A 22,964-nucleotide genomic window follows, 5' to 3' on the forward strand; every position below is an offset into this window, starting at 1 on the left:
CTACAAGGGAGATTCTTCAGTCTTCTTCTTTCGTCGAATGTCGAAGGTCCAGAGTTTCTGTTCAGTTTTGCAGGTTCAGGATAATCTAAAGTCTTGAGGCCCAACTCCCACTCTTATACTAATCTGGGGGGCTGGGATACCTGCTAGGTCACGCCTTATGGGTGGGACCTGGGAGGGGGTGGTTACACCCACTTCCCTTTGTCCAGTTTCGCGCCAGAGCTGGGGCTGGAGTGCCCCAGCGCCGGTTTGAACTGGACTATGCAAGGGACACCTTGTGTGCCCCAGGCATGTCTCATTCCTTTCAGCCCACCCTGCCCCAATACACTAAAGGCTGTCTGGGGAGGTGCTAGCACCTCCCCAAGCAGGAAACCTATTGTCCAGGCCTCCCTGGCTGGGATCACTCCCAGCAGCAGGAGGTCAGACTTGTGTCTGTGGCAGCAGCATCCATTTTGTGATGCTGAGGCTTTGGTCAGAGGTTACACAGCAAAGTAGGATTTTAACATGTCTCTCCCTCTAGAAGGGAGGAATAATATCCTCATCACCAGAAATGGTATGGGGGTATTATTCCAAAGTGTTAGACACCTTACACGACATGTTTTGATACAGCCCAACCATAGTTACCATAACCGTTTAAGATTATAAGGCACTTTAAGAGTATATGGTAGGCTATATCATAGAACAGCTATAAGGACATGGTTCCGAAAGCTGCAGACAGGCTCAGCTCATGCTAGAGCACCATCTCACATGTTACCAAGCACTCTGCCTCCAGGATTGTTAAGGCCTGCCATAGGAGTGACTGATAGGTACACATGTGTCTATATATAAGGGTAGATATAGGCATACTATATCTAAGCAAGGGGTGATTACACGACCTTGCCCCAGCTGAGTGATCAGCCAGTTGTGTCTGATTGGAAGGCCAGTCCAGGGGTGGCATAATACATGCTGCAGCCCCTGGGAGGCCTAGGGTGCACCTATGCCCTAGGTACCTAGGGTACACTGTACAGGGTCCAATAAGGTGATCCTTACCAATTGGTTATGTACCTAGGGTACATGGAGTCCATTTTAAAGAGAGAGCAGACAGCCTGAGACCCTGAATGGCAGGATCTCAGGCCAACTAAGTCGAAAAACCAGCTAGACACTAGGCAAAAAGTTGGGGGTAACCATAGTCAGATATCCACCTTCCTACACAACCCCCCCCCCCAAACGAAAGGAGATAAGGCTGGCCTTGACAAGGTAAGCCTCTATTGCCTGAGTGGCCATATAAGGAAGAACCAGCACTGGCATGGTTACCCCCTGTCTCATGGTCCACTAAGCAATCCCTCATCCTAAAGATATCATAGGGTCTCCACCATAGGGAATCTCTACCTTTGGTGTGTCTTTGCAAAGTAAAAGGCTGGTGTTGAGATGGAGTACTGAAGTGAGTGTCCTCAAAGTGAGGCCTCAGCTTCCTCCAATCATCCTCCACCATGGATGCCTTTCTTTCTCTAACTGAGTTGCACTGTGCTCTCAGGGTCAGCCTCTGGCTACCTAAAGCTGGAGGCTGGGTCCCTTTTGTGGGCTTACTGGAGGGACAGGTCAGGTTTGGGGCCCTAAGGTCCCAGGTTTGCCTGTGCCCAACAGAATCCCTCTGGGGGAGGTCCCTAACTACCTGTAAAGGGGATCCCTCAGGAATGTTTTTACCCATCACCTGGCTAGGGCTACTAGCCAGGCAATCCTCATTCTTTTGATTGGGGGGTTCTTGTGGACAGGGGCCCTCTTGGGGTCCACTGGCCTCCCTGACCTCTGCAGCCCTGGGCTGACTGAGGCAGGGTAGAGAGAGGCAGGCTACCTGCACCAGACTGGGTCCCACCTTGGAAGGGGCCACTGACATCAGAGGCTCTGCCAGGCCAGGCCTGGCTACCTCTGGGGCAGTTCCTTCACAAGGGGTGAGGTCAGATCCCTGAGGAGGCTGACCTTTTCCTAATGTCTGGGGAGAGGGAGACTTTTCTTCCTCCCCACTACTCTCTGTTTGTGTGGAGTGATCCATAGTTTCAGGCTTCACTACACCTATGTCAGTCTGAGTATAGGCTGAGGCCATTACAGCCTTGCCAACCTTTTCAGGGAGGCACTCAGTTTGGGTTTGAGCTGTGACTGTCACAGCTCTGCCAGTCTCTACAGGGAAGTCTGTCTTTGCCTGGGCTGTGGCTACCACTGCCCTTCCAACCTTTTCAGGGAGGAAATCTACTTGGACAGGGGTTGTGGCTGGCACAACCCCACTACCCTTTTGTGAAAGGCCTACCATTTTAGAATGGGTGTCTTGTTCAACTCCAGCCCAAGCTGAGAGTTCTAAGTCATTCCCCAGTAAGCAGTCCACAGGCAAGGTTGGAGACACTGCCACCCTTTTAGGGCCAGTGACCCCTCCCCAGCTGAGACATACCTCTGCCATGGGATGACTGTTCTGTTTGCCATCAATGTTAGTTACCTGGTATGAGAAACCAGGCAAAAGCTGCTCAGAGGGAACTAGCCTATGGGCCACCATAGTGATGCTAGCTCCAGTGTCTCTGTAGGCCTCAGCTTTTCTACCATTGATGTAGGGTTCCTGTCTGTACCTACCCAAAGTGTTGGGACAGGCAGTGAAGTTGGCAAACCCCATGCCACCATCACAGACAAGAGTAGCTGCTGTAGGGGAATTGGCTAAGCCAGAGTCCCCCTGTGTTCCCCAAGAAAACCCAACCAAATGTTTGGGGGCACTCCCACCACCTGGGGGATTACTGCTGACAGTAATAGGTGGTGTGACAGGAGTAGTTGAAGGAACAGTTTTGTTTTTAGCCTGTGGACAACTGCTGTCAGTTTTCCAATGCCCAGGTGTTTTACACACATGGCAGTAAGGCTTTTTAACTGTGGTAGAGGAGGGAGCTTGGGACCCACCACCCTGTGTGGAGTTTTGGGGCCCTGAGGAAGATTTCTCTTTTGCTTTATCCCCACCCTTCTCTTGAGGCTTGGTGGTATCTTTCTTTTGGTCACCACCCTGATTTTTAGGCCTAATCCTGGTCCTGACCCATTTATCTGCCTCTCTTTCCCAATTCTTGGGGAGAGGTCAAATCTGAGTCTACCAGGTGTTGATGGAGAAGCTGGTTCTGACAATTACTAAGGATCTGCTCCCTCATAATCAAGTTGTACAATCCTGTATAGTCCTGCACCTTGCTGCCATTTAACCAACCTTCCAAAGCCTTAGTGGCACAATCCACAAAATCAGACCAGTCCTGTGTCTGTGTCTTCTGGGTGTCTCTGAACAACAACCTATATTGCTCAGTGGTTAAGCCAAACCCATCTATCAGAGCACTCTTCAGGACTTTGTAATTGTTTGCATCCTCATCACTGACTGTGAGGAGCTTGTCTCTACCTTTGTCAGAAAAGGAGAGCCACAAGATAGCTGCCCACTGACTTTGGGGTACCTGCTGTACTTTGCAGGCCCTCTCCAAAGCAGTCATCCATTTGTGGATGTCATCCCCATTCTGATATGGGGGGACTATCTTGCTTAGGTTTCTATGGTCATAAGACCTATCCCTATCTCTAGGGATGTTGCTGCCACCAGTGGGTTCTGACCCACACAATTTTTGCTCTCTAGCCAGAGCAAGCTTCTCCTTGGCAAGGGCAATTTCTTCCCTCTGAATCCTCAGATTAGCTTCCCTCATTCTGGCTTTATGCTCCTTTCTCTCAGGTGAAGTCATTCCCCTGTGAGAGGAAGCATTAGAGATGCTAGAGACATGGGAGTGGATGGATTCCCTTGAAGGGGATCTGTCCCTCCTGCTTCTCTGTGAAAGCCTACTTGTGGGTCTGTATGGGGGGACCCCATGCAAACTCCCATGTAAACTTAGGTTAGCCTGGCTAAGTCTTCCTACTTGGCCCTGGCTGTCTACCTCTCCATCTGAAGCCCCATCTGACTCCTCTGTGGTGGGTAGACCCTCCTCTGTGCCTAGGGCACCTGCCTGAGATGCCCTATGAGCATCATACTCCTCTAGGAGTTGTCTTAACTGAAGGAGGGTAGGGTTTGCACCCTGTTTTATTCCTCTGGAGGTACACAAGTGTCTCATCTCCTGGAATGTTAAGGTATCATATCTAGAGGAGATCTTTTGCAGACCTGATCCTCCTGAGAGAGCATCTACTTGATCTCCTCTCAGAGACATGATCTAGTGAGGGTGTGGTGTGTGCACCTACCTACACTAGTTGTATCTACTAAACCTCTCTAGTAGTTGTAGTCAGGGTGTGTTACTCCCTTCAACCTACAACTACAAAGTCCAGTAGGACTTAAGTATAATAATCTATGTTATATGTACCTAGACAATATCTGTGTGATCTTTCAATTTAGTATCTCAAGATTACAATGGTATTACAACAGCAAGCTCAGATCCCAACCGCTGCTCACCAATGTGAGAAGTTGGCCTGATGTATGATGTCACTAGTTATAGTGTACACCTTATATCAGTCCAAATACCCTTATGGTGATTGGTTGTAAAGTCAACCTTATAGACCAGCTATCCTAGTGGTAGCATGGACAAGAGCAGTCTTAGGCTAAACTCTGAATGGCATGTGAAGCCAGCTGTGATACCATATATAATCCCTTGAATACCAAATGAAAGGACACCACAACAGATATATATATAAAATAAAGTGTATTTATTCTAAGCAAACCCTCAGCACTCTTTATGAGATTAGAGGTAAGTACAACACAGTCTTATTAATGCATACAGTAAGTCACACAGGTAAGTAATACAGTTAGGCCCTAGGGGCCACGCAAACCATATACTAAGTAAGTGGTATAAGAACCACTGTCACGGAAATAGAATAGGCCTAGGCCTAGGGAATCGCTGGGGCTACACTACACTAGCGTTAGTTAGGAAGTGGGAGGCCCACGGGATTCGTGTGCAGAGTGGAAACACTCACGCGTAATGCGTAAAAGTCAATAGCAATGTTACAGTTTAGAAATAGATAGATTTAGGACACTTCCGGAGTAGCTAGGTAGTTGAGACTTGAAAACTAGACACTAGGATAGTCACTATCCTGATGAGCACCGGAGTACCCAAGTTACCTAGCCCACAGGCTGCGGGTGCATAGGGGTGAAGATGCGTCGTTTTCGTCGTCGACTCCTATGGATGCCTGAAGAAAGATGCTGACAGGCAGTCAGGGGAGAGTGTCCGGTGGATCCCAAGGCTGGGATCAAGAAGAGAAGAAACCTGCAAGCAGAAGGGACAGAGTCAAGGTCACTAGCCAGTGACCACGTGGAACCAGGAAGGAACCAGGCGATGTCGTGAAGAGTTGCAGGTGAAGGTGAAGCTTGTCGCTGCAGCCAGGAGGACCAGGAAGCGTCGAGGACGACCAGGACCAGGAGGCGAGCTGTCCCACGAAGGCTCTTGCTGTCGGCGGCGTCGAAGTTGGACTAGGACTCACCAAGCCTTGGCAAGCGGAACCCACGAAGAACAAAGGACTTGCTTCTGGTGCAGACCAGGAAGGTCTGGGGTGCTTCTTCTTTGCAGAGAAGCGGGAGCCAGTCTGGAGGAGCCAAACCAGCGCAGAAGATTTCAGGGAGCGTCGTCACAAAGGCCACTAGCCAGCGGGCAAGCAACCGGACAGACGCGGCAAGCAGGAAAATGCTGAAGGGCCCCACGCAGGACTCGTGGAGTGTGGGGGGCTGATCTTCGGTGCAGATGGTGCTTGGGGCTTCTCAATCCCCGGTGCACAACTTCGAGGGTACCTCAGAAGCTGCGCTGTAAGTTACTAGCCACTTTTTCCAGGTAGCCGGTCCCACGTCGCTCGTCGCCTCCACGGATCTCAGCTCTGCTGCAGATGTGGATGAGGGTCGGAGAAGTCTGGAAGTCAAGGCTCTGGTCGGGCTCTGCAGTCGGTTCCTCGTAGAACGGTCGCAAAGCAAAGGGGTAGTCTATTGATGGTGCCTGTTTGCACAGGGTAGCCACTCCTTGGCTACAAGGGAGATTCTTCAGTCTTCTTCTTTCGTCGAATGTCGAAGGTCCAGAGTTTCTGTTAAATTTTGCAGGTTCAGGATAATCTAAAGTCTTGAGGCCCAACTCCCACTCTTATACTAATCTGGGGGGCTGGGATACCTGCTAGGTCACGCCTTATGGGTGGGACCTGGGAGGGGGTGGTTACACCCACTTCCCTTTGTCCAGTTTCGCGCCAGAGCTCGGGCTGGAGTGCCCCAGCGCCGGTTTGAACTGGACTATGCAAGGGACACCTTGTGTGCCCCAGGCATGTCTCATTCCTTTCAGCCCACCCTGCCCCAATACACTAAAGGCTGTCTGGGGAGGTGCTAGCACCTCCCCAAGCAGGAAACCTATTGTCCAGGCCTCCCTGGCTGGGATCACTCCCAGCAGCAGGAGGTCAGACTTGTGTCTGTGGCAGCAGCATCCATTTTGTGATGCTGAGGCTTTGGTCAGAGGTTACACAGCAAAGTAGGATTTTAACATGTCTCTCCCTCTAGAAGGGAGGAATAATATCCTCATCACCAGAAATGGTATGGGGGTATTATTCCAAAGTGTTAGACACCTTACACAACATGTTTTGATACAGCCCAACCATAGTTACCATAACCGTTTAAGATTATAAGGCACTTTAAGAGTATATGGTAGGCTATATCATAGAACAGCTATAAGGACATGGTTCCGAAAGCTGCAGACAGGCTCAGCTCATGCTAGAGCACCATCTCACATGTTACCAAGCACTCTGCCTCCAGGATTGTTAAGGCCTGCCATAGGAGTGACTGATAGGTACACATGTGTCTATATATAAGGGTAGATATAGGCATACTATATCTAAGCAAGGGGTGATTACACGACCTTGCCCCAGCTGAGTGATCAGCCAGTTGTGTCTGATTGGAAGGCCAGACCAGGGGTGGCATAATACATGCTGCAGCCCCTGGGAGGCCTAGGGTGCACCTATGCCCTGGGTACCTAGGGTACACTGTACAGGGTCCAATAAGGTGATCCTTACCAATTGGTTATGTACCTAGGGTACATGGAGTCCATTTTAAAGAGAGAGCAGACAGCCTGAGACCCTGAATGGCAGGATCTCAGGCCAACTAAGTCGAAAAACCAGCTAGACACTAGGCAAAAAGTTGGGGGTAACCATAGTCAGATATCCACCTTCCTACAGTCGCCTGCTGATAACTTGCACCCTCTTCATCCCCCTTGGAGATGAGATCTGTTTCTCCTGCTTCTGGGTACAAGTTCCTTCACTGCAGCCCTCGTGTCTCTTTTCTTGGCAGGTACAGGACCATTCCCCGAGGGGTGCTCACCGCTCAGCCGAACTCCCCGCTGAGTTACCCACTCTATGGTGTGGAGCTGCTTCCTCTCTCCACCACCCTGCTTCCAGGTAACCCTCACTTGTGTATGTTTGGGATCTCCTCATATCTGAGCTGGACCAGTCAAGAGCCCTCCTGAACCCAGATAATGCAGACATACTCTGAGACTGCACAGGTACACCACTAACGTACACGTGTCTGCTGTATTGGAGTGCCTGCACTGTTCTTGACAACACTGGTGTTTTTGCATTGCGTGGTGCTATCTTCATGCAGACACCATGCTGGGTTACTGTGCTGTGGTGGATGTGAAACACTTGATGCATCAAATATTAAACAAGTGCTAATTTAGGCCATTGTTGCATGACACATACTATTTATGGTTTCTTTTTGTGGTTTATCTGGATACTTGATTTTCCCTTAACATGCCAGGACCCATTGAAAACAGGCTGGTGTCATGCCAACATGCTCCCGCCCCACATGGAGTCTTCGCCAGTAGATACTGATGCCATGTCAGGTTGTCTGTACCTTGGGTCTTTGCCAGAAGATGCTGATGCCATGTCAGGCTGTCTTTACCTGCAGTCTTTACCAGTAAATTCTGATGCCATGTCAGGCAGTCTTTACCTGGAGTCTTTGCCAGTAGATGCTGACGCCATGTGAGGATGTCTTTACCTGGAGTCAATGTCATTTCCAGTAGATGCTGATACCATGTCATGTTGTCTGTACCTGCAATCTTTGCCAGTAGATGCTGACACTATGTCAGACTGTCTTTACCTGGAGTCTTTGCCAGTAGATGCTGATGCCATGGTAGGCTATTTTTACATGGACTCTTTGCCAGTAGATGCTGATGCCATGTCAGGTTGTCTGTCCCTTGGGTCTTTGCAAGTAGATGCTGATGCCATGTCAGGCTGTCTTTACCTGGAGTCTTTTCCAGTAGATGCTGATATCCTGTCAGGTTGTTTGTACCTCCAGTCTTTGCCAGTAGATACTGATGCCATGACAGGCTGTCTTTACCTGGATTCTTTGCCAGTAGATGCTGATGCCAAGTCCGGTTGTCTTTACCTGGAGTCTTTTCCAGTAGATGCTGATGCCATGCCAGGTTGTCTTTACCTGGAGTCAATGTCAGTAGATGCTTATGTCTTTACCTTGAGTCTTTGCCAGGAGATGCTGATGTCACATCATGTCAGGCAGTCTTTACCTGGAGTGTTTGCCAGTAGATGCTGACGCCATGTCAGGTTGTCTGTACCTGCAGTCTTTGCCAGTAGATGCTGACACCGTGTCAGGCTGTCTTTACCTGGAGTCTTTGCCAGTAGATGCTGATGCCGTGTCAGGCTGTCTTTACCTGGAGTCTTTGCCAGTAGATGCTGATGCCATGTCCGGGTGTCTTTACCTGTAGTCTTTGCCAGTAGGTGCTGATGCCATGTCAGGCTCTCTTTACCTTGGGTCTTTGCTAGTAGATGCTGATGTCACATCATGTCAGTCTGTCTTTACCGGGAGTCTTTGCGTGTAGATGCTGATGCCACGTCAAGCTGTCTTTACATGGAGTCTTTCCAGTAGATGCTGACACCATGTCAGGTTGTTTTTACCTGGAGTCCTTGCCAGTAGATGCTGATGCCATGTCAGGCTGTCTTTACCTGGAGTCTTTGCCTATAGATGCTGATGCCACGTCCGGCTGTCTTTATCTGAAGTCTTCGCCAGTAGATGCTGATGTCATGTCAGGCAGTCTTTACCTGGAGTCTTTGCCACTAGATGCTGATGCCACGTCCGGCTGTCTTTATCTGAAGTCTTCGCCAGTAAATGTTGACGGCATATCAGGCAGTCTTTACCTGGAGTCTTTGCCACTAGATTCTTACGCCATGTCAGGCTGTCTTGACCTGGAGTCTTTTTCAGCAGATGCTGACGCCATGTGAGGCTGTCTTTACCTGGAGTCATTTCCAGTAGATGCTGATACCATGTCAGGTTGTCTGTACCTGGAGTCTTTGCCAGTAGATGCTGACAATATGTCAGACTGTCTTTACCTGGAGTCTTTGCCAGTAGATGTAGTTGCCATATCAGGCTGTCTTTACCTGGAGGCTTTGCCAGTAGATGCTGATGCCATGTCAGGCTGTCTTTACCTGGAGTCTTTGCCAGAAGATGCTGATGTCACGTCATGTCAGTCTGTCTTTACCTGGAGTCTTTGCCAGTAAATGCTGATGCCACTTCAAGCTGTCTTTACATGGAGTCTTTACAGTAGATGCTGACGCCATATCAGGTTTTGTTTACCTGGAGTTCTTGCCAGTAGATGCTGATGCCATGTCAGGGTGTCTTTACCACTAAATGCCGATGCTATGTCAGGCAGTCAATACCTGCAGTCTTTTCCAGGAGATGCTTGTGAGAAGATGGCCTGGTACATGCTGTCCACTAGTTCTAGTGGGCACCTTGTATCAGTCCAAATAACCCCTTATGGTGAATGGTTAAAGACAACCTTATGAAAGCTATCCTAGTGGTAGCTATGGAGAGCAGCCTTCAGGCTAAGTCTTGAAGGAATGTAAAGCAGCTTGTTCTACCAGTCTATAATCTCTTGAATGATCAAATAAAAGAACAACCACACCAGGTATATATTTAAAATATATGTATTTAGGTTAACAAACACCCCTCTAGTCTCTTTATGAGACTGGAGTTCAAAGTACTAAAGTTACAAGTGATCAAGCATCAGTAAAAGCACAAATACACGTTTGGGCCCTAGGGGCGTACCGAACCATATACTAAAAAAGTGGTATAAGAACCACGACTGAAATAGGCACCAGGCCTATTTCCTCTAGAATCGCTGGGACTCCAAGGACCCACCCAAGGCAGTGACACAGGGGACCCACGGGAGCCGTATTCAGTGTGAAAACACAACCGCGGGTTCCTATTAACTTCTATGGGGAATGTCGCGGTTGGAATTTTAAAGATTAGGGACACTTCTAATCGAGTCAGGACCAAACCCTTGTGGACTTAGGAAGTTCTAGGGCTTGCACCCACGAGAGTATCGGAGTATTCGAGTTACCTCACCCAGGGAAGCCGGGTGCATAGGTGTCTTTTGGTGTCGGGTCACGTCGTCGATTCCAATGGAAGCCTGCAAAGAACTGCTGCTGCCGTGAAGAGGAGAAGTGTCCGGAGAGATACAAGCCTGGATCTAGGATGTAAGGAACCTGAAAGCAAAGGGGACAGAGTCTGGGTCACTTGCCAGTGACCTAAGGCAGGATGGACCAATGCTCACAGATGTCGGGTGCTTCAGGTGAGTTGATGGGTGTCTTGACTCTTCAGCCACGAGGTCCAGGAGGCGTCGACGAAGTCCACGAGTCGGATTCGAACTGTCCCATGAAGTCTGTCGAGTGCTGCGGTGTCGGCGACCAGAATGGACCTAACAAGCCTTGGCAACGGCAAGTCACAGGAATGCAGAGAAAGGACTGCGGTGCAATCCAGCAAGGTCTGAAGGACTCACCCAGCGAGGGTAAGTCAGGGCACGTCTGGAGCAACCAGGAACGCCCAATTAGAAAAGGAGCTGCCTTCGTGGGGACCTGCTAGCCAGCGGGCTAGTGATCGCGAAGGAGCCTCGAGCGGTCGCACTTGGAGCTGGCCCACGGGTCACTCGTGGAGTGGAGACCAACAATCTTCGCTGCAGGAGGTGCTCAAGGTTGGGGCTACTCGGAGCCCAAAGCACAACTTCAAGGATGTCCAGGAAGATAGTGTTGCTGCAAAAGTTCACGGTGTCCAAGGGTCACGGTTCCACGTCACCCACGATAGCCACGGGCCTCAGCTTTGCTGTGGACTCAGGGTAGCCTCGGGGAAGTCTGTAAATCCACCTCTGGGGATGCAGAGACTTCGGCGTCCGGCGGGAGCTTCAGAATTGCAGACCGGTCAGTTGCTTCTTTGGTGCCTGCCAAGCAGGGGAGTCACTCCTTGACCCCAAAGGAGATTTCTTCCGCCTTCTAGTCGTGATAGAAAGTCAAAGGTCCAGGATATATGTTGCAGAGGTTCGTCCAGGGTAATCTAAAGTCCTAGGGACTGGATTCCTATACTTATACTAAGTTTAGGGGATGGACTACCTCTAAGGCCCCACCTATGGGTGGGTCTGGGGTGGGGGTGGTTACACCCCTTCCCCTTTGTCTAGTTTCGCCGGGGTTGTCCGGGTTTGAACTGGGCTATGCACAGGGACACCTTGTGTGCCCCAGACTGTCTCTCAAAAGCATTCTCTGAATGCACCCACCCTGCCCCAATACACATCTGCCTGTCTGGGGCGGTGGTTACACCTCCCTGTGACAGGAAACCTATTGTCCAGGCCTCCATTGCCAGAGTTTCCCTCAGCAGCAGCAGGCCAGACCCGTGTCTGTGGCAGTGGCATCCATTTTGTGATGCAAGGGCTTTGGAAAGTTTTAACCAGGTTAGGCGAGTGTGAACATGTCTCTCCCTCTAGAAGGGTGGAATGCTACCCCCGCCACCAGGACTGGCGGGGGGGGGTAGTATTCCAAAGCGTTTGACACCAAACACGACATGTTTTGATGCAGCCATCCCAAAGTTAGCATTTACCGCGAGGTTATAATGCACTTAAGAGTATATGGTATGGTTGTATCACAGAAAAGCCATAAGGAAGTATTTCCGAAAGCTGCAGAGGGGCTAAGCTCATGCTTGGGCACCCTCTCACATAAAACCAAGCAGTCTGCCTTCAGGATTGTTAAGGTCCGCCATAGGAGTGGCTTATAGGTTTATATGTGTCTGTATAGGGTAGTGATATAGGTAACCTATACCACAGTAAGGGGTGCAAGCACACCCTTACCCAGGCTGCAGTAGCAGACCTGTGTTGTCATTTTGGAGTGCTTCCCAGGGGTGGCATAATACATGCTGCAGCCCCTGGTAGGCCTCTGAGGTACCTATGCCCTAGGTACATAGTATACCATATACTAGGGTCTTATAAGGCACTCCAGAATCCAATTAGATATGTACCTAATGTACATGGAAACCATTTTAGAGAGGAATCAGATAGGCTGTGGTCCTGATTAGCAGGGCCACAGCCAGACTAAGGTCGAAAAACAGTGAAACACCAGCAAAAAGTGGGGGTACCCATGTGAACCAGGTCCTACTCTCCTACACCCCCCCCCCCCCAAAACGCAGGGACATTAAACTAACCTTGACCAGTTGAGTCTTCATGTTCTAAGTGGAAATACCTAGAGAGTCCATCTGCATTGGCATGGTTACTCCCAGGTCTATGTTCCACTGTAAAGTCCATCCCCTGTAGGGAAATGGACCATCTAAGCAGTTTGGGGTTTTCACCCTTCATTTGTTTTAGCCATAAGAGGGGCTTATGGTCTGTCTGAACAAGGAAGTGAGTACCAAACAAGTATGGCCTCAACTTCTTCAGAGCCCAAACCACAGCAAAGGCCTCCCTCTCAATGGGTGACCAACGTTTCTCTCTAGGGGTCAGCCTTCTGCTTATGAAAGCTACTGGCTGATCCTGACCTTCTTCATTCAATTGTGACAGTACAGCCCCAACCCCCAATTCAGATGCATCAGTTTGAACAATGAACTTTTTGGAGTAGTCAGGACTCTGCAGAATGGGAGCAGTACACATGGCCTGCTTCAGGTCATCAAATGCCTTTGACAGCTAGCTGTCCACTGAACCTTTTGGGCATTTTCTTAGAAGTTAAGTCATTCCAGGGTGTCACTATTGATCCATACCCTTTGACAAATCTCCTATTGTACCCAGTCAGGCCTAAGAAGGCTCTCACCTGAGTCTGGGTAGTTGGAGCAGTCCATTCCATTATGGTCTGGATTTTGCTCTGCAATGGTTGAACCTGGCCTCCACCTACAAGGTGGCCCAGGTGCACAACCTGACTCTGCCCTATCTGGCACTTGGTAGCCTTGATAGTTAGGCCTGCTTTTTGCAGGACCTCCAAACTATTCCTTAGGTGGACCAGGTGATCCTCCCAGGTGGGGCTAAAGACAGCAATTTCATCTAGATATGCTGCACTAAAGGCTTCCAGGCCTGTGAGAACTGTATTCACCAACCTTTGGAAAGTGGCAGGTGCATTCTTCAAACCAAAGGGCATTACCACAGATTAATAGTGCCCACTAGGGGTAGAAAATGCAGTTTGTTTTTGGCTTTGCATCATCAGCTAGTCTGATCTGCCAGTAGCCAGCTGTCAAGTCAAATGTGCTAAGGTACTTGGCGGAGGCCAAAGTATCTATAATATCATCTGCCCTTGGTATTGGATGGGCATCAGTCCTAGTGACTGCATTGAGACCCCTGTAGTCCACACAAAACCTCATCTCTCTTTTTTGGCACAAGGATCACTGGACTAGCCCAAGGGCTATCTGAGGGTTCAATCACACCCAAATCCAACATTGTCTGGACTTCTGTCCTGATACAGTCCCTGACATGGTCATGTTGCCTATACATCTTATTTTTAATAGGCAGACTGTCCCCAGTGTCCACTTCATGAGTGCACCAGGTAGTCTGACTTGGAGTCAGTGAAAACATGTGTCTGAACTGATTGAGAACCTGTCTGCAATCAGTTTGCTGCTGGGCAGTGAGGCTGCCTGCCAAGGCCACACCATCAACTGACCCATCATCAGGGTTCTGTGAGAGGAGGTCAGGGAGTGGGTCACTCTCTTCCTCCTGTCCCTCATCAGTTGCCATGAGCAAACCCATGTCAGCCCTGTCCACATATGGCTTTAGCCTGTTGACATGGGAGTTTCTAGGTCCACTAAATAAGTAACCTCTCCCTTCTGTTCAAAAAATGTCCACTCCACTTGTCCTGAAGAGCTGCTGGGGCCACAGGCTCCAACACCCACACTTTCTGTCCTGGCTGATAAACAGTCAGTGCAGCCTTTTGGTCATGCCAGGCTTTTTGCAGTTCCTGGCTATCCTCAATCTTTTTGTTAGCCTTTTTCATGTACTCAGCCATCCTGGAGCGGAGACCAAGTACATAGTCCACTATGTCTTGCTTTGGGGGCTTGAGAGGTAACTCCCATCCTTCCTTCACCAAACACAATGGACCCCTGACAGGGTGACCAAACAGAAGTTCAAATGGGCTGTAGCCAACCCCCTTCTGAGGCACCTCCCTGTATGCAAATAAAAGGCAAGGCAAGAGCAGGTCCCATTTTTGCCTAAGCTTCTCTGGGAGTCCTTTGATCATGCCCTTTAAGGTTTTGTTGAATCTCATAAACCATTGCATTGTGGGTGATAGGGTGTGGTGAATTTGTAATTCACTCCACACTCCTTCCACATAGCAGTTAAGTAACTAGACATACAGTTTGCACCTCTGTCAGATCCTACCTCCTTAGGAAACCTACTCTTGAGAACACACTCAAGAGAGCTCTTGCCACTACACGTGCTGCAGTGGTCCTTAGGGGAATTGCTTCTGGGTACCTGGTGGTATGATCCACTACCACCAGTATAAACCTGTGCCTAGATGCAGTTTGGGGATCCATGGGACCAACAATGTCAATCCCAACCCTCTCAAAGGGAACCCCCACCACAGGTAGTGGTATCAGGGGGGCCTTTGTAGTGCCACCTGCTTTGCCACTGGCTTGGCAGGTTACATAGGAGCGACAAAACTCCTTTGTGTCTTCATATATGTGTGGCCAGTGAAAGTGAGGAACAATTCTGTCCCAAGTCTTGTTTTGGCCTAATTGTCCTGCTAAGGGAATATCATGGGCTAGTGTCAAAAGGAAACCCCTAAACCTCAGAGGTATAACCAACCTCCTGAATGCACCAGGCTTGGGGTCTCTACTCTCTGAGTATAGGAGTCCATCATCCCAATAAACTTTATGGGTGCCACTAGCATTCCCAGCAGCCTCATCAGCAGCTTGTTGTCTGAGGGTTTCAAGAGAGGGGCAGGTTTTCTGCTCCTGGCTCAGGTCAGACCTGGAAGGGCCCCCTGTCCCCAAGAACTCAACCTGGTCAGGTTCAAGCTCCTCTGGGACAGTTCCTTCTGCAGGCTCAAGATCATCTCACTGAGGAGACTGATCAGCATCCTGAGACCGGTGGGAAGGCTCTGCCTTAACCCTACTGTTTCTCCTCTTGTGAGGCACCTGGTCCATTATTCCAGAATCCAGGGCCTGTCCAGCTTTTGACATTTTTGCCTGTGACCTGGTCACAGCAAAGACATGTGCAGGGATCCCTAACATTTCTGCATGTGTCCTGAGCTCCACTTCAGCCCAAGCTGGGTTTCCAGATTATTACCAAGCAAGCACTGTACTGGTAGGTCCGCACTTACCACAACCTTCTTAAGGCCAGTTACCCCTCCCCAGGAGAAGTTAACAACTGCCAGAGAATGGTCTGTTCTGACATTGCTCGCATTGGTCACTTGGTACATTTCACCAAGTATAATCTGCCCAGGATCCACAATATCTTTTGTCACCATTGTGACACTTGCTCCTGTGTCCCTGAATGCCCAAGCCTCTACTCCATTAATTAAAGGCTGCTGTCTGTATTTTCCCAGGTTACCGGGGCTCACAAAGGGGGACATATCCATGCCCCCATCACTGACATGCATAACCTGAGTTGGTACTCTGCCTGGGCCAGAGTCCACCTCAGAACCCAAGGTCAACCCTGCTACACCCTAATTCTGTGTATTTCCACCACCAATTGTAACTGTACTAGGGGGAACAGGTGCTTTATGGGCATTGGTGGTGGTTGGAGTATTTTCTTTAGCCTTGGTACAGTCAGTAGTCCAGTGAGTTTTCTGCTTACAGATTTTGCACCAGGGCTTCTTTTGACCTTTCCCTTTGTTAGCCTGTGAATCCCCACCTGAAGAAGATTTTTTGGGGCCCTTGTGAAGACTTCTGGTCTTTACCCTTGTCCCCACCCTTATCAGAGTTTTTGGAATCTTGCTTCTTAAGGTCACCACCTTGGTTCTGTACTTTATGCCTCACCCTGGTTCTGACCCATGTGTTTGCCTTCTTTCCCAATCCTTGGGGAGAGGTCAGATCCGAGTCTACCAGGTACTGGTGCAACAGCTGATTTTGACAGTTATGAAGAATCTGCTCCCTCATTATCAGATTGTACAATCCTATGAAGTCACACACTTTACTGACCAATAACCAACCTTCCAGAGCCTTAGCAGCACAGTCAACAAAGTTAACCCAGTCCTGAATTTGTGCCTTCTGGGTATCTCTGAACTTTAACCTGTATTGTTCAGTGGTTAGGCCAAACCCATCTATCAGAGCACTTTTCAAGACTTTGTAGTCATCAGCATCCTCTTCTCTTACAGTGAGGAGCTTGTCTCTACCTTTGTCTGCATAGGAGAGCCATAAGATTGCTGCCCACTGACCTTGAGGGACCTTCATTACTTTACAGGCCCTCTCCAAGTCAGTTATCCATTTGTGGATGTCATCCCCACTCTGGTAGGGAGGGACAATCTTACTTAGGTTTCTATGGTCATAAGACCTCTCCCTCTCTCTAGGGAAATTGCTGCCACTAAGGGACTCTAGTCCCTCCTTTTTACTAGCTCTGTAGAGCTCCAGGGCTTCCCTATCTAAGGCCATCTGCTGCTTTCTGAGGTTGAACTTGTGGTGCTCATACTTCAACAGTCTCTCTCTCCTCTCCTGGGAGGTTTCCCTCCCGCTGTGAGAAGAAACAGAGGTTCCAATAGAGGAGTTAGACTGAATAGATCCCCTTGACAGAGATCTATCCCTTCCAGCCCTGTGTTCAGGCCTACCAGGAGGAATGAAGGAAGTGGCATTATTGTCATCATCCTCATCCTCATCCTGATGGTCTGTGTTTACCAGAGTCTGGTCATTGTCACCAGTCTGGTCAGCATTAGAGTTAGCATCAGGGGGGTTTCCACCCCTGGACCCACCCTCAGGTGCTGCACCACCCACACTGTCTCCATCTACAGGCCCACTAGGACTTGTGATATCATCCAGTTTCAGTATCTTTATGAGATGCTGGGTGGATGGACGTTTGCCTGTCTTCAGCTTCCTAATGGTGCCTAACACCCTAAGCTGAGCAAAGGAGAGATCCTCATACTTATAGGGAATGAGCTCACTGGTTCCAGGTAGGGACTCAGTGGTTCCTGGCTGGTTAGACATTATTAATGTGGTGTGGTGCACTAGTGTGGCCTACTAAACTCTCTTGAGTTGTAGAAAGGATGTGCTATCCCTTAACACACAACTCTTAAGTTCAGTAGAACTTACTGTAGCTAAACTTGATATTATATGTACCTCAGGTGCCTTTAGTGGTTTTCAGTTGATCAATTCAATTGAGATTATCTGGTAAAACAATAGCAAGCTGGAATCCCACACGCTGCACACCAATGTGAGAAGGTGGCCTGATTTATGCTGTCCACTAGTTCTAGTGGGCACCTTGTATCAGTCCCAACAACCCCTTATGGTGAATGGTTAAAGACAACCTCATGAAAGCTATCCTAGTGGTAGCTATGGAGAGCAGCCTTCAGGCTAAGTCTTGAAGGAATGTAAAGCAGCTTGTTTTACCAGTCTATAATCTCTTGAATGATCAAATGAAAGGACAACCACACCAGGTATATATTTAAAATATATGTATTTAGGTTAACACACACCCCTCTAGTCTCTTTATGAGACTGGGGTTCGAAGTACTGAAGTTACAAGTGATCAAGCATCAGTAAAAGCACACATACACGTTTGGGCCCTAGGGGCGTACCAAACCATATACTAAAAAAGTGGTATAAGAACCACGACTGAAATAGGCACTAGGCCTATTGCCTCTAGAATCGCTGGGACCCCAAGAAACCACCCAAGGTAGTGACACAGGGGACCTACGGGAGCCGTATGCAGTGTGTAAACTCAACCGCGGGTTCCTATTAACTGCTATGGGGAATGTTGCGGTTGGAATTTTAAAGATTAGGGACACTTCTAATCGAGTCAGGACCAAACCCTTGTGGACTTAGGAACTTCTAGGGCTAGCACCCATGAGAGTACCGGAGTACTCGAGTTACCTCACCCAGGGAAGCCGGGTGCATAGGTGTCTTTTGGTGTCGGGTCGCGTCGTCGATTCCAATGGAAGCCTGCAAAGAACTGCTGCTGCCGTGAAGAGGAGAAGTGTCCGGAGAGATCCAAGCCTGGATCTAGGATGTAAGGAACCTGAAAGCAGAGGGGACAGAGTCTGGGTCACTTGCCAGTGACCTAGGGCAGGATGGACCAATGCCCACAGATGTCGGGTGCTTCAGGTGAGTTGATGGGTGTCTTGACTCTTCAACCACGAGGTCCAGGAGGCGTCGGCGAAGTCCACGAGCCGGATTCGAGCTGTCCCACGAAGACTGTTGAGTGCTGCGGTGTCGGCGACCAGAATGGACCCAGCAAGCCTTGGCAACGGCAAGTCACTGGAATGCAGTTAAAGGACTGCGGTGCAGACCAGCAAGGTCTGAGGGACTCACCCAGCGAGGGTAAGTCAGGGCACGTCTGGAGCAACCAGGAACGCCCAATTAGAAAAGGAGTTGCCTTCGTGGGGACCTGCTAGCCAACGGGCTAGTGATCGCGAAGGAGCCTCGAGCGGTCGCATCTGGAGCTGGCCCACGGGTCACTAGTGGAGTCGAGGCCATCAATCTTCGGTGCAGGCGGTGGTCAAGGCTGGGGCTACTCGGAGCCCAAAGCACAACTTCGAGGATGACCAGGAAGATAGTGTTGTTGCAAAAGTTCACGGTGTCCAGGGGTCATGGTTCCACGTCACCCACGATAGCCACGGGCCTCAGCTTTGCTGTGGACTCAGGGTAGCCTTGGGGAAGTCTGGAAATCCATCTCTGGGGATGCAGAGACTTCGGCGTCCGGCGGGAGCTTCAGAATTGCAGACCTTTCAGTTGCTTCTTTGGTGCCTGCCAAGCACGGGAGTCACTCCTTGACCCCAAGGGAGATTTCTTCCGTCTTCTAGTCGTGATAGAAAGTCAAAGGTCCAGCATATATGTTGCAGAGGTTCGTTCAGGGTAATCTAAAGTCCTAGGGACTGGATTCCCATAGTTATACTAAGTTTAGGGGATGGACTATCTCTAAGGCCCCACCTATGGGTGGGCCTGGGGTGGGGGTGATTACACCCCTTCCCCTTTGTCCAGTTTCGCGCCACAGCAGGGGCTGAGTGCCCCTGCAACCGGTTTGAACTGGGCTATGCACAGGGACACCTTGTGTGCACCAGGCAGTGTCTCAAAAGCATTCTCTGAATGCACCCACCCAGCCCCAATACACATCTGCCTGTCTGGGGAGGTGGTTACACCTCCCTGTGACAGGAAACCTATTGTCCAGACCTCCATTGCCAGAGTTTCCCTCAGCAGCAGCAGGCCAGACCCGTGTCTGGCAGTGGCATCTATTTTGTGATTCCAGGGCTTTGGAAAGTTTTAACCGGGTTTGGCCAGTGTGATCATGTCTCTCCCTCTAGAAGGGTGGAATGCTACCCCCCCCCCCCCCACCAGGACTGGCGGGTTGGTAGTATTCCAAAGCATTTGACACCAAACACGACATGTTTTGATGCAGTCATCCCAAAGTTAGCATTTACCGCGAGGTTATAATGCACTTAAGAGTATATGGTATGGCTGTATCACAGAACAAAACCAACATTTTGAGGCGACATACGCCCCAATCCAAAGGCACAGCTGTGCCTTTCGATTGGGGCGTATGTCGCCTCAAAATGTTGGTTTTGTTATTTCAAGTGCCAATTGGGCAAGGCGCTTTTCCAAGGAGCACGCAACAATGCATTATGAGGATTACTTATGGATTACAATTCGAATAGGTGTGCATTCCCTATCTTCAACATGTATCACAGAACAGCCATAAGGAAGTATTTCCGAAAGCTGCAGAGGGGCTCAGCTCATGCTTTGGCACCCTCTCACATAAAACCAATCACTCTGCCTTCAGAATTGTTAAGGCCTGCCATAGGAGTGGCTTATAGGTTTATATGTGTCTGTTTAGGGTAGTGATATAGGTAGCCTATACCACAGTAAGGGATGCAAGCACACCCTTACCGAGGCTGCAGTAGCAGACCTGTGGTGTAATTTTGGAGTGCTTCCCAGGGGTGGCATAATACATGCTGCAGCCCCTGGTAGGCCTCTGAGGTACCTATGCCTTCGGTACATAGTATACCATATACTAGGGGCTTATAAGGCACTCCAGAATCCAATTAGATATGTACCTAATGTACATGGAAACCATTTTAGAGAGGAAGCAGCTAGGCTGTGGTCCTGATTAGCAGGGCCACAGCCAGACTAAGGTCGAAAAACAGTGAAACACCAGCAAAAAGTGGGGGTACCCATGTGAAGCCGATCCTACTCTCCTACAATGCTGTCTTTACCTTGGGTCTTTGCCCGTAGATGCTGATGCCATATCAGGCTGTCTTTACCTTGGGTCTTTGCCAGTGGATGCTGATTCCATGTCAGGCTCTCTTTACTTTGGGTCTTTGCCAGTAGATGCTGACGCCACATCATGTCAGGCTGTCTTTACCTGGAGTCTTTTCTGGTAGGGTGCTGATGCCATGTCAGGCTGTCATTACCTTGGGCCTTTGCCAGTAGATGCTGGTGCCATGTCAGGTTGTCTTTACCTGGAGTCTTTGCCAATAGATGCTGACACCATGTCAGGCTGCCTTTACCTGGAGTCTTTGCCAACAGATGCTGATTCCATGTCAAACTGTCTTTACCTGGCGTCTTTGCCAGTAGATGCTGATGCCATGACAGGCTTTCTTTACCAGGAGTCTTTGCCACTAGATGCTGATGCCATGTCAGGGTGTCTTTACCTTGGGTCTTTGCAAGTAGATGCTGATGCCATGTCAGGTTATCTTTACCTGGAGTCTTTGCCCGTAAATGCTGATGCTATGTCAGTCAGTCTATGCATGCAGTCTTTGCCAGTAGATAGTAGATGCTGATGCCATGTCAGTCAGTCTTTACCTGGAGTCTTTGCCAGTAGATGATGATGCCACCTCATGTCAGGCTGTCTTTACCTCGAGTCTTTGCCAATAGATGCTGATGTCATGTCAGGTTGTCTTTACCCAGAGTCTTTGCCAGTAGGTGCTGAAGCCATCTGAGGTTGTCTTCAGCTGGAGTCTTTGCCAGTAGATGCTGATGTCATGTCAGGTTGTCTTTACCCAGAGTCTTTGCCAGTAGGTGCTGAAGCCATCTGAGGTTGTCTTCAGCTGGAGTCTTTGCCAGTAGATGCTGATGTCATGTCAGGTTGTCTGTACATAAAGTCTTTGCCAGTAGTTGCACATGCCATGTCAGGTTGTGTTTACCCAGAGTCTTTGCCAGTAGATGCTGAAGCCATCTCAGTTTGTCTTTACCTGGAGTCTTTGCCAGCAAATGCTGATGCCATGTCAGATGATCTTTACCCAGAGTCTTTGCCAGTAGATGCTGAAGTCATCTCAGTTGTCTTTACCTGGAGTCTTTGCCAGTAGATTCTAATGCCTTGTCAGGTTGTCTTTGCCAGTAGATAGTAGATGCTGGTGCCATGTCAGTCAGTCTTTACCTGGAGTCTTTGCCTGTAGATGCTGACGCCATGTCTTGTTAGGCTGTCTTCACCTGGAGTCTTTGCCAGTGGATGCTGATATATGTCAGGCTGTCATTACCTGGAGTCTTTCCAGTAGATGATGATGTTGTGTTCATGGCATTCATTTCTAACTGAAGCATCTGGCAAGCCATGTTTCGGTTAGGTTCAGGTACTTTGGCTCCCCTGGAGTCCTTGTCTGATGTCAGCCGCACCAAGAGCCTTTGCCACAACACGTGGTTTCATGCCAGACACTTCACCACCACCTGGAGCGAGTGTCAATCATCTGATCTAGCTGGCAATGGTTCAAGCCGGCACTCAACTATGACCTTTGTCTTTTTTGCTCAATAGTAGCCCAGGGATTGGACAGGAGAAGTAAACATGTTTAAATGTACAGTTTTTTTGCCTTTTTTGCACATGGTGAACCTGTATAGGAGGAAGGTGTCTGTGAGGGCTGCTGGAGAGTGAGATAAGTTGACTTTAGTGGCCAACATGCTCTTGTTTATTTATTTTCCTAGGGCTCGGAGTCCATGTGGAGAAGGCAGAGCCCTTTCAGGTACAGTGATATGACATGTCCAGATGTCCTATGTACTTTGCTTCTAGCTTGCTAGAAGCTGCCTCCAAAGGTCAATTTTCCAACTATCAGCCACTGATCTGTTGAAATGTGTGCTATCTGATTTTTTTTTGCAGGTGTTATGGTATGATGTGTGGGCTGGAGGGTTCAAGTGTGTCGGCGTGTCGACTGAGTTCCTACCCCACCCTTGCATAGGAGAATATAGGGCAAGCAATTGTAAACACTCTGGGCATGTTTTACAAAGGTGAAATTAGACCAAAAGTCTAATTTTAGACCAAAATTCTGACTTAGACCAAAAGTCTAACTTTACCTTTTTTGGTATCACAAAGGTAAGTTACTACTAGTAAGTTTACTACTAGTCAAGGTGCTAGTAGCAAAGTTACTTGTAGTGACTTACCTTTGTGAATACCGAAACGTAGTAAATTTCGACTTTTGGTCTAAGTTAGACTTCAAGTGTAAAGTTGTACTTTAGGTGTAAGTTACACTTAAGGTCTAAACTTAGACTTTTGGTCTAACTTTGCCTTTCTGAATCGGGCCCTCAGGCTATCTCTTGCTTGCACACGTGATCCAATATTTGAAAATGTGATGTTTACCTAAGTTAGTGCCTTTCACCTCAACATACAGACTCCGGACATTTGACAC

General features: G+C 49.1%; 1 protein-coding gene across 1 annotated transcript in view; it reads left to right on the forward strand.

The window, feature by feature from the left end:
• The window catches only part of LOC146822537 (N-acetylneuraminylgalactosylglucosyl-glucoside beta-1,4-N- acetylgalactosaminyltransferase 2-like), an 811,926-nt gene that overhangs the window by 171,327 nt on the left and 617,635 nt on the right, over nucleotides 1–22,964 (forward strand). Inside the window, exons 3-4 of the mRNA XM_085613659.1 lie at nucleotides 7,259–7,365; nucleotides 22,267–22,304. Coding sequence (XP_085469785.1) covers nucleotides 7,259–7,365; nucleotides 22,267–22,304 — 145 coding nt within the window. The remainder of the gene's footprint in view (nucleotides 1–7,258; nucleotides 7,366–22,266; nucleotides 22,305–22,964) is intronic.

Source organism: Triturus cristatus, chromosome 6 (genome assembly GCF_964204655.1).
Source record: "Triturus cristatus chromosome 6, aTriCri1.1, whole genome shotgun sequence".
In the NCBI taxonomy this organism is placed as follows: Eukaryota; Metazoa; Chordata; class Amphibia; order Caudata; family Salamandridae; genus Triturus; species Triturus cristatus.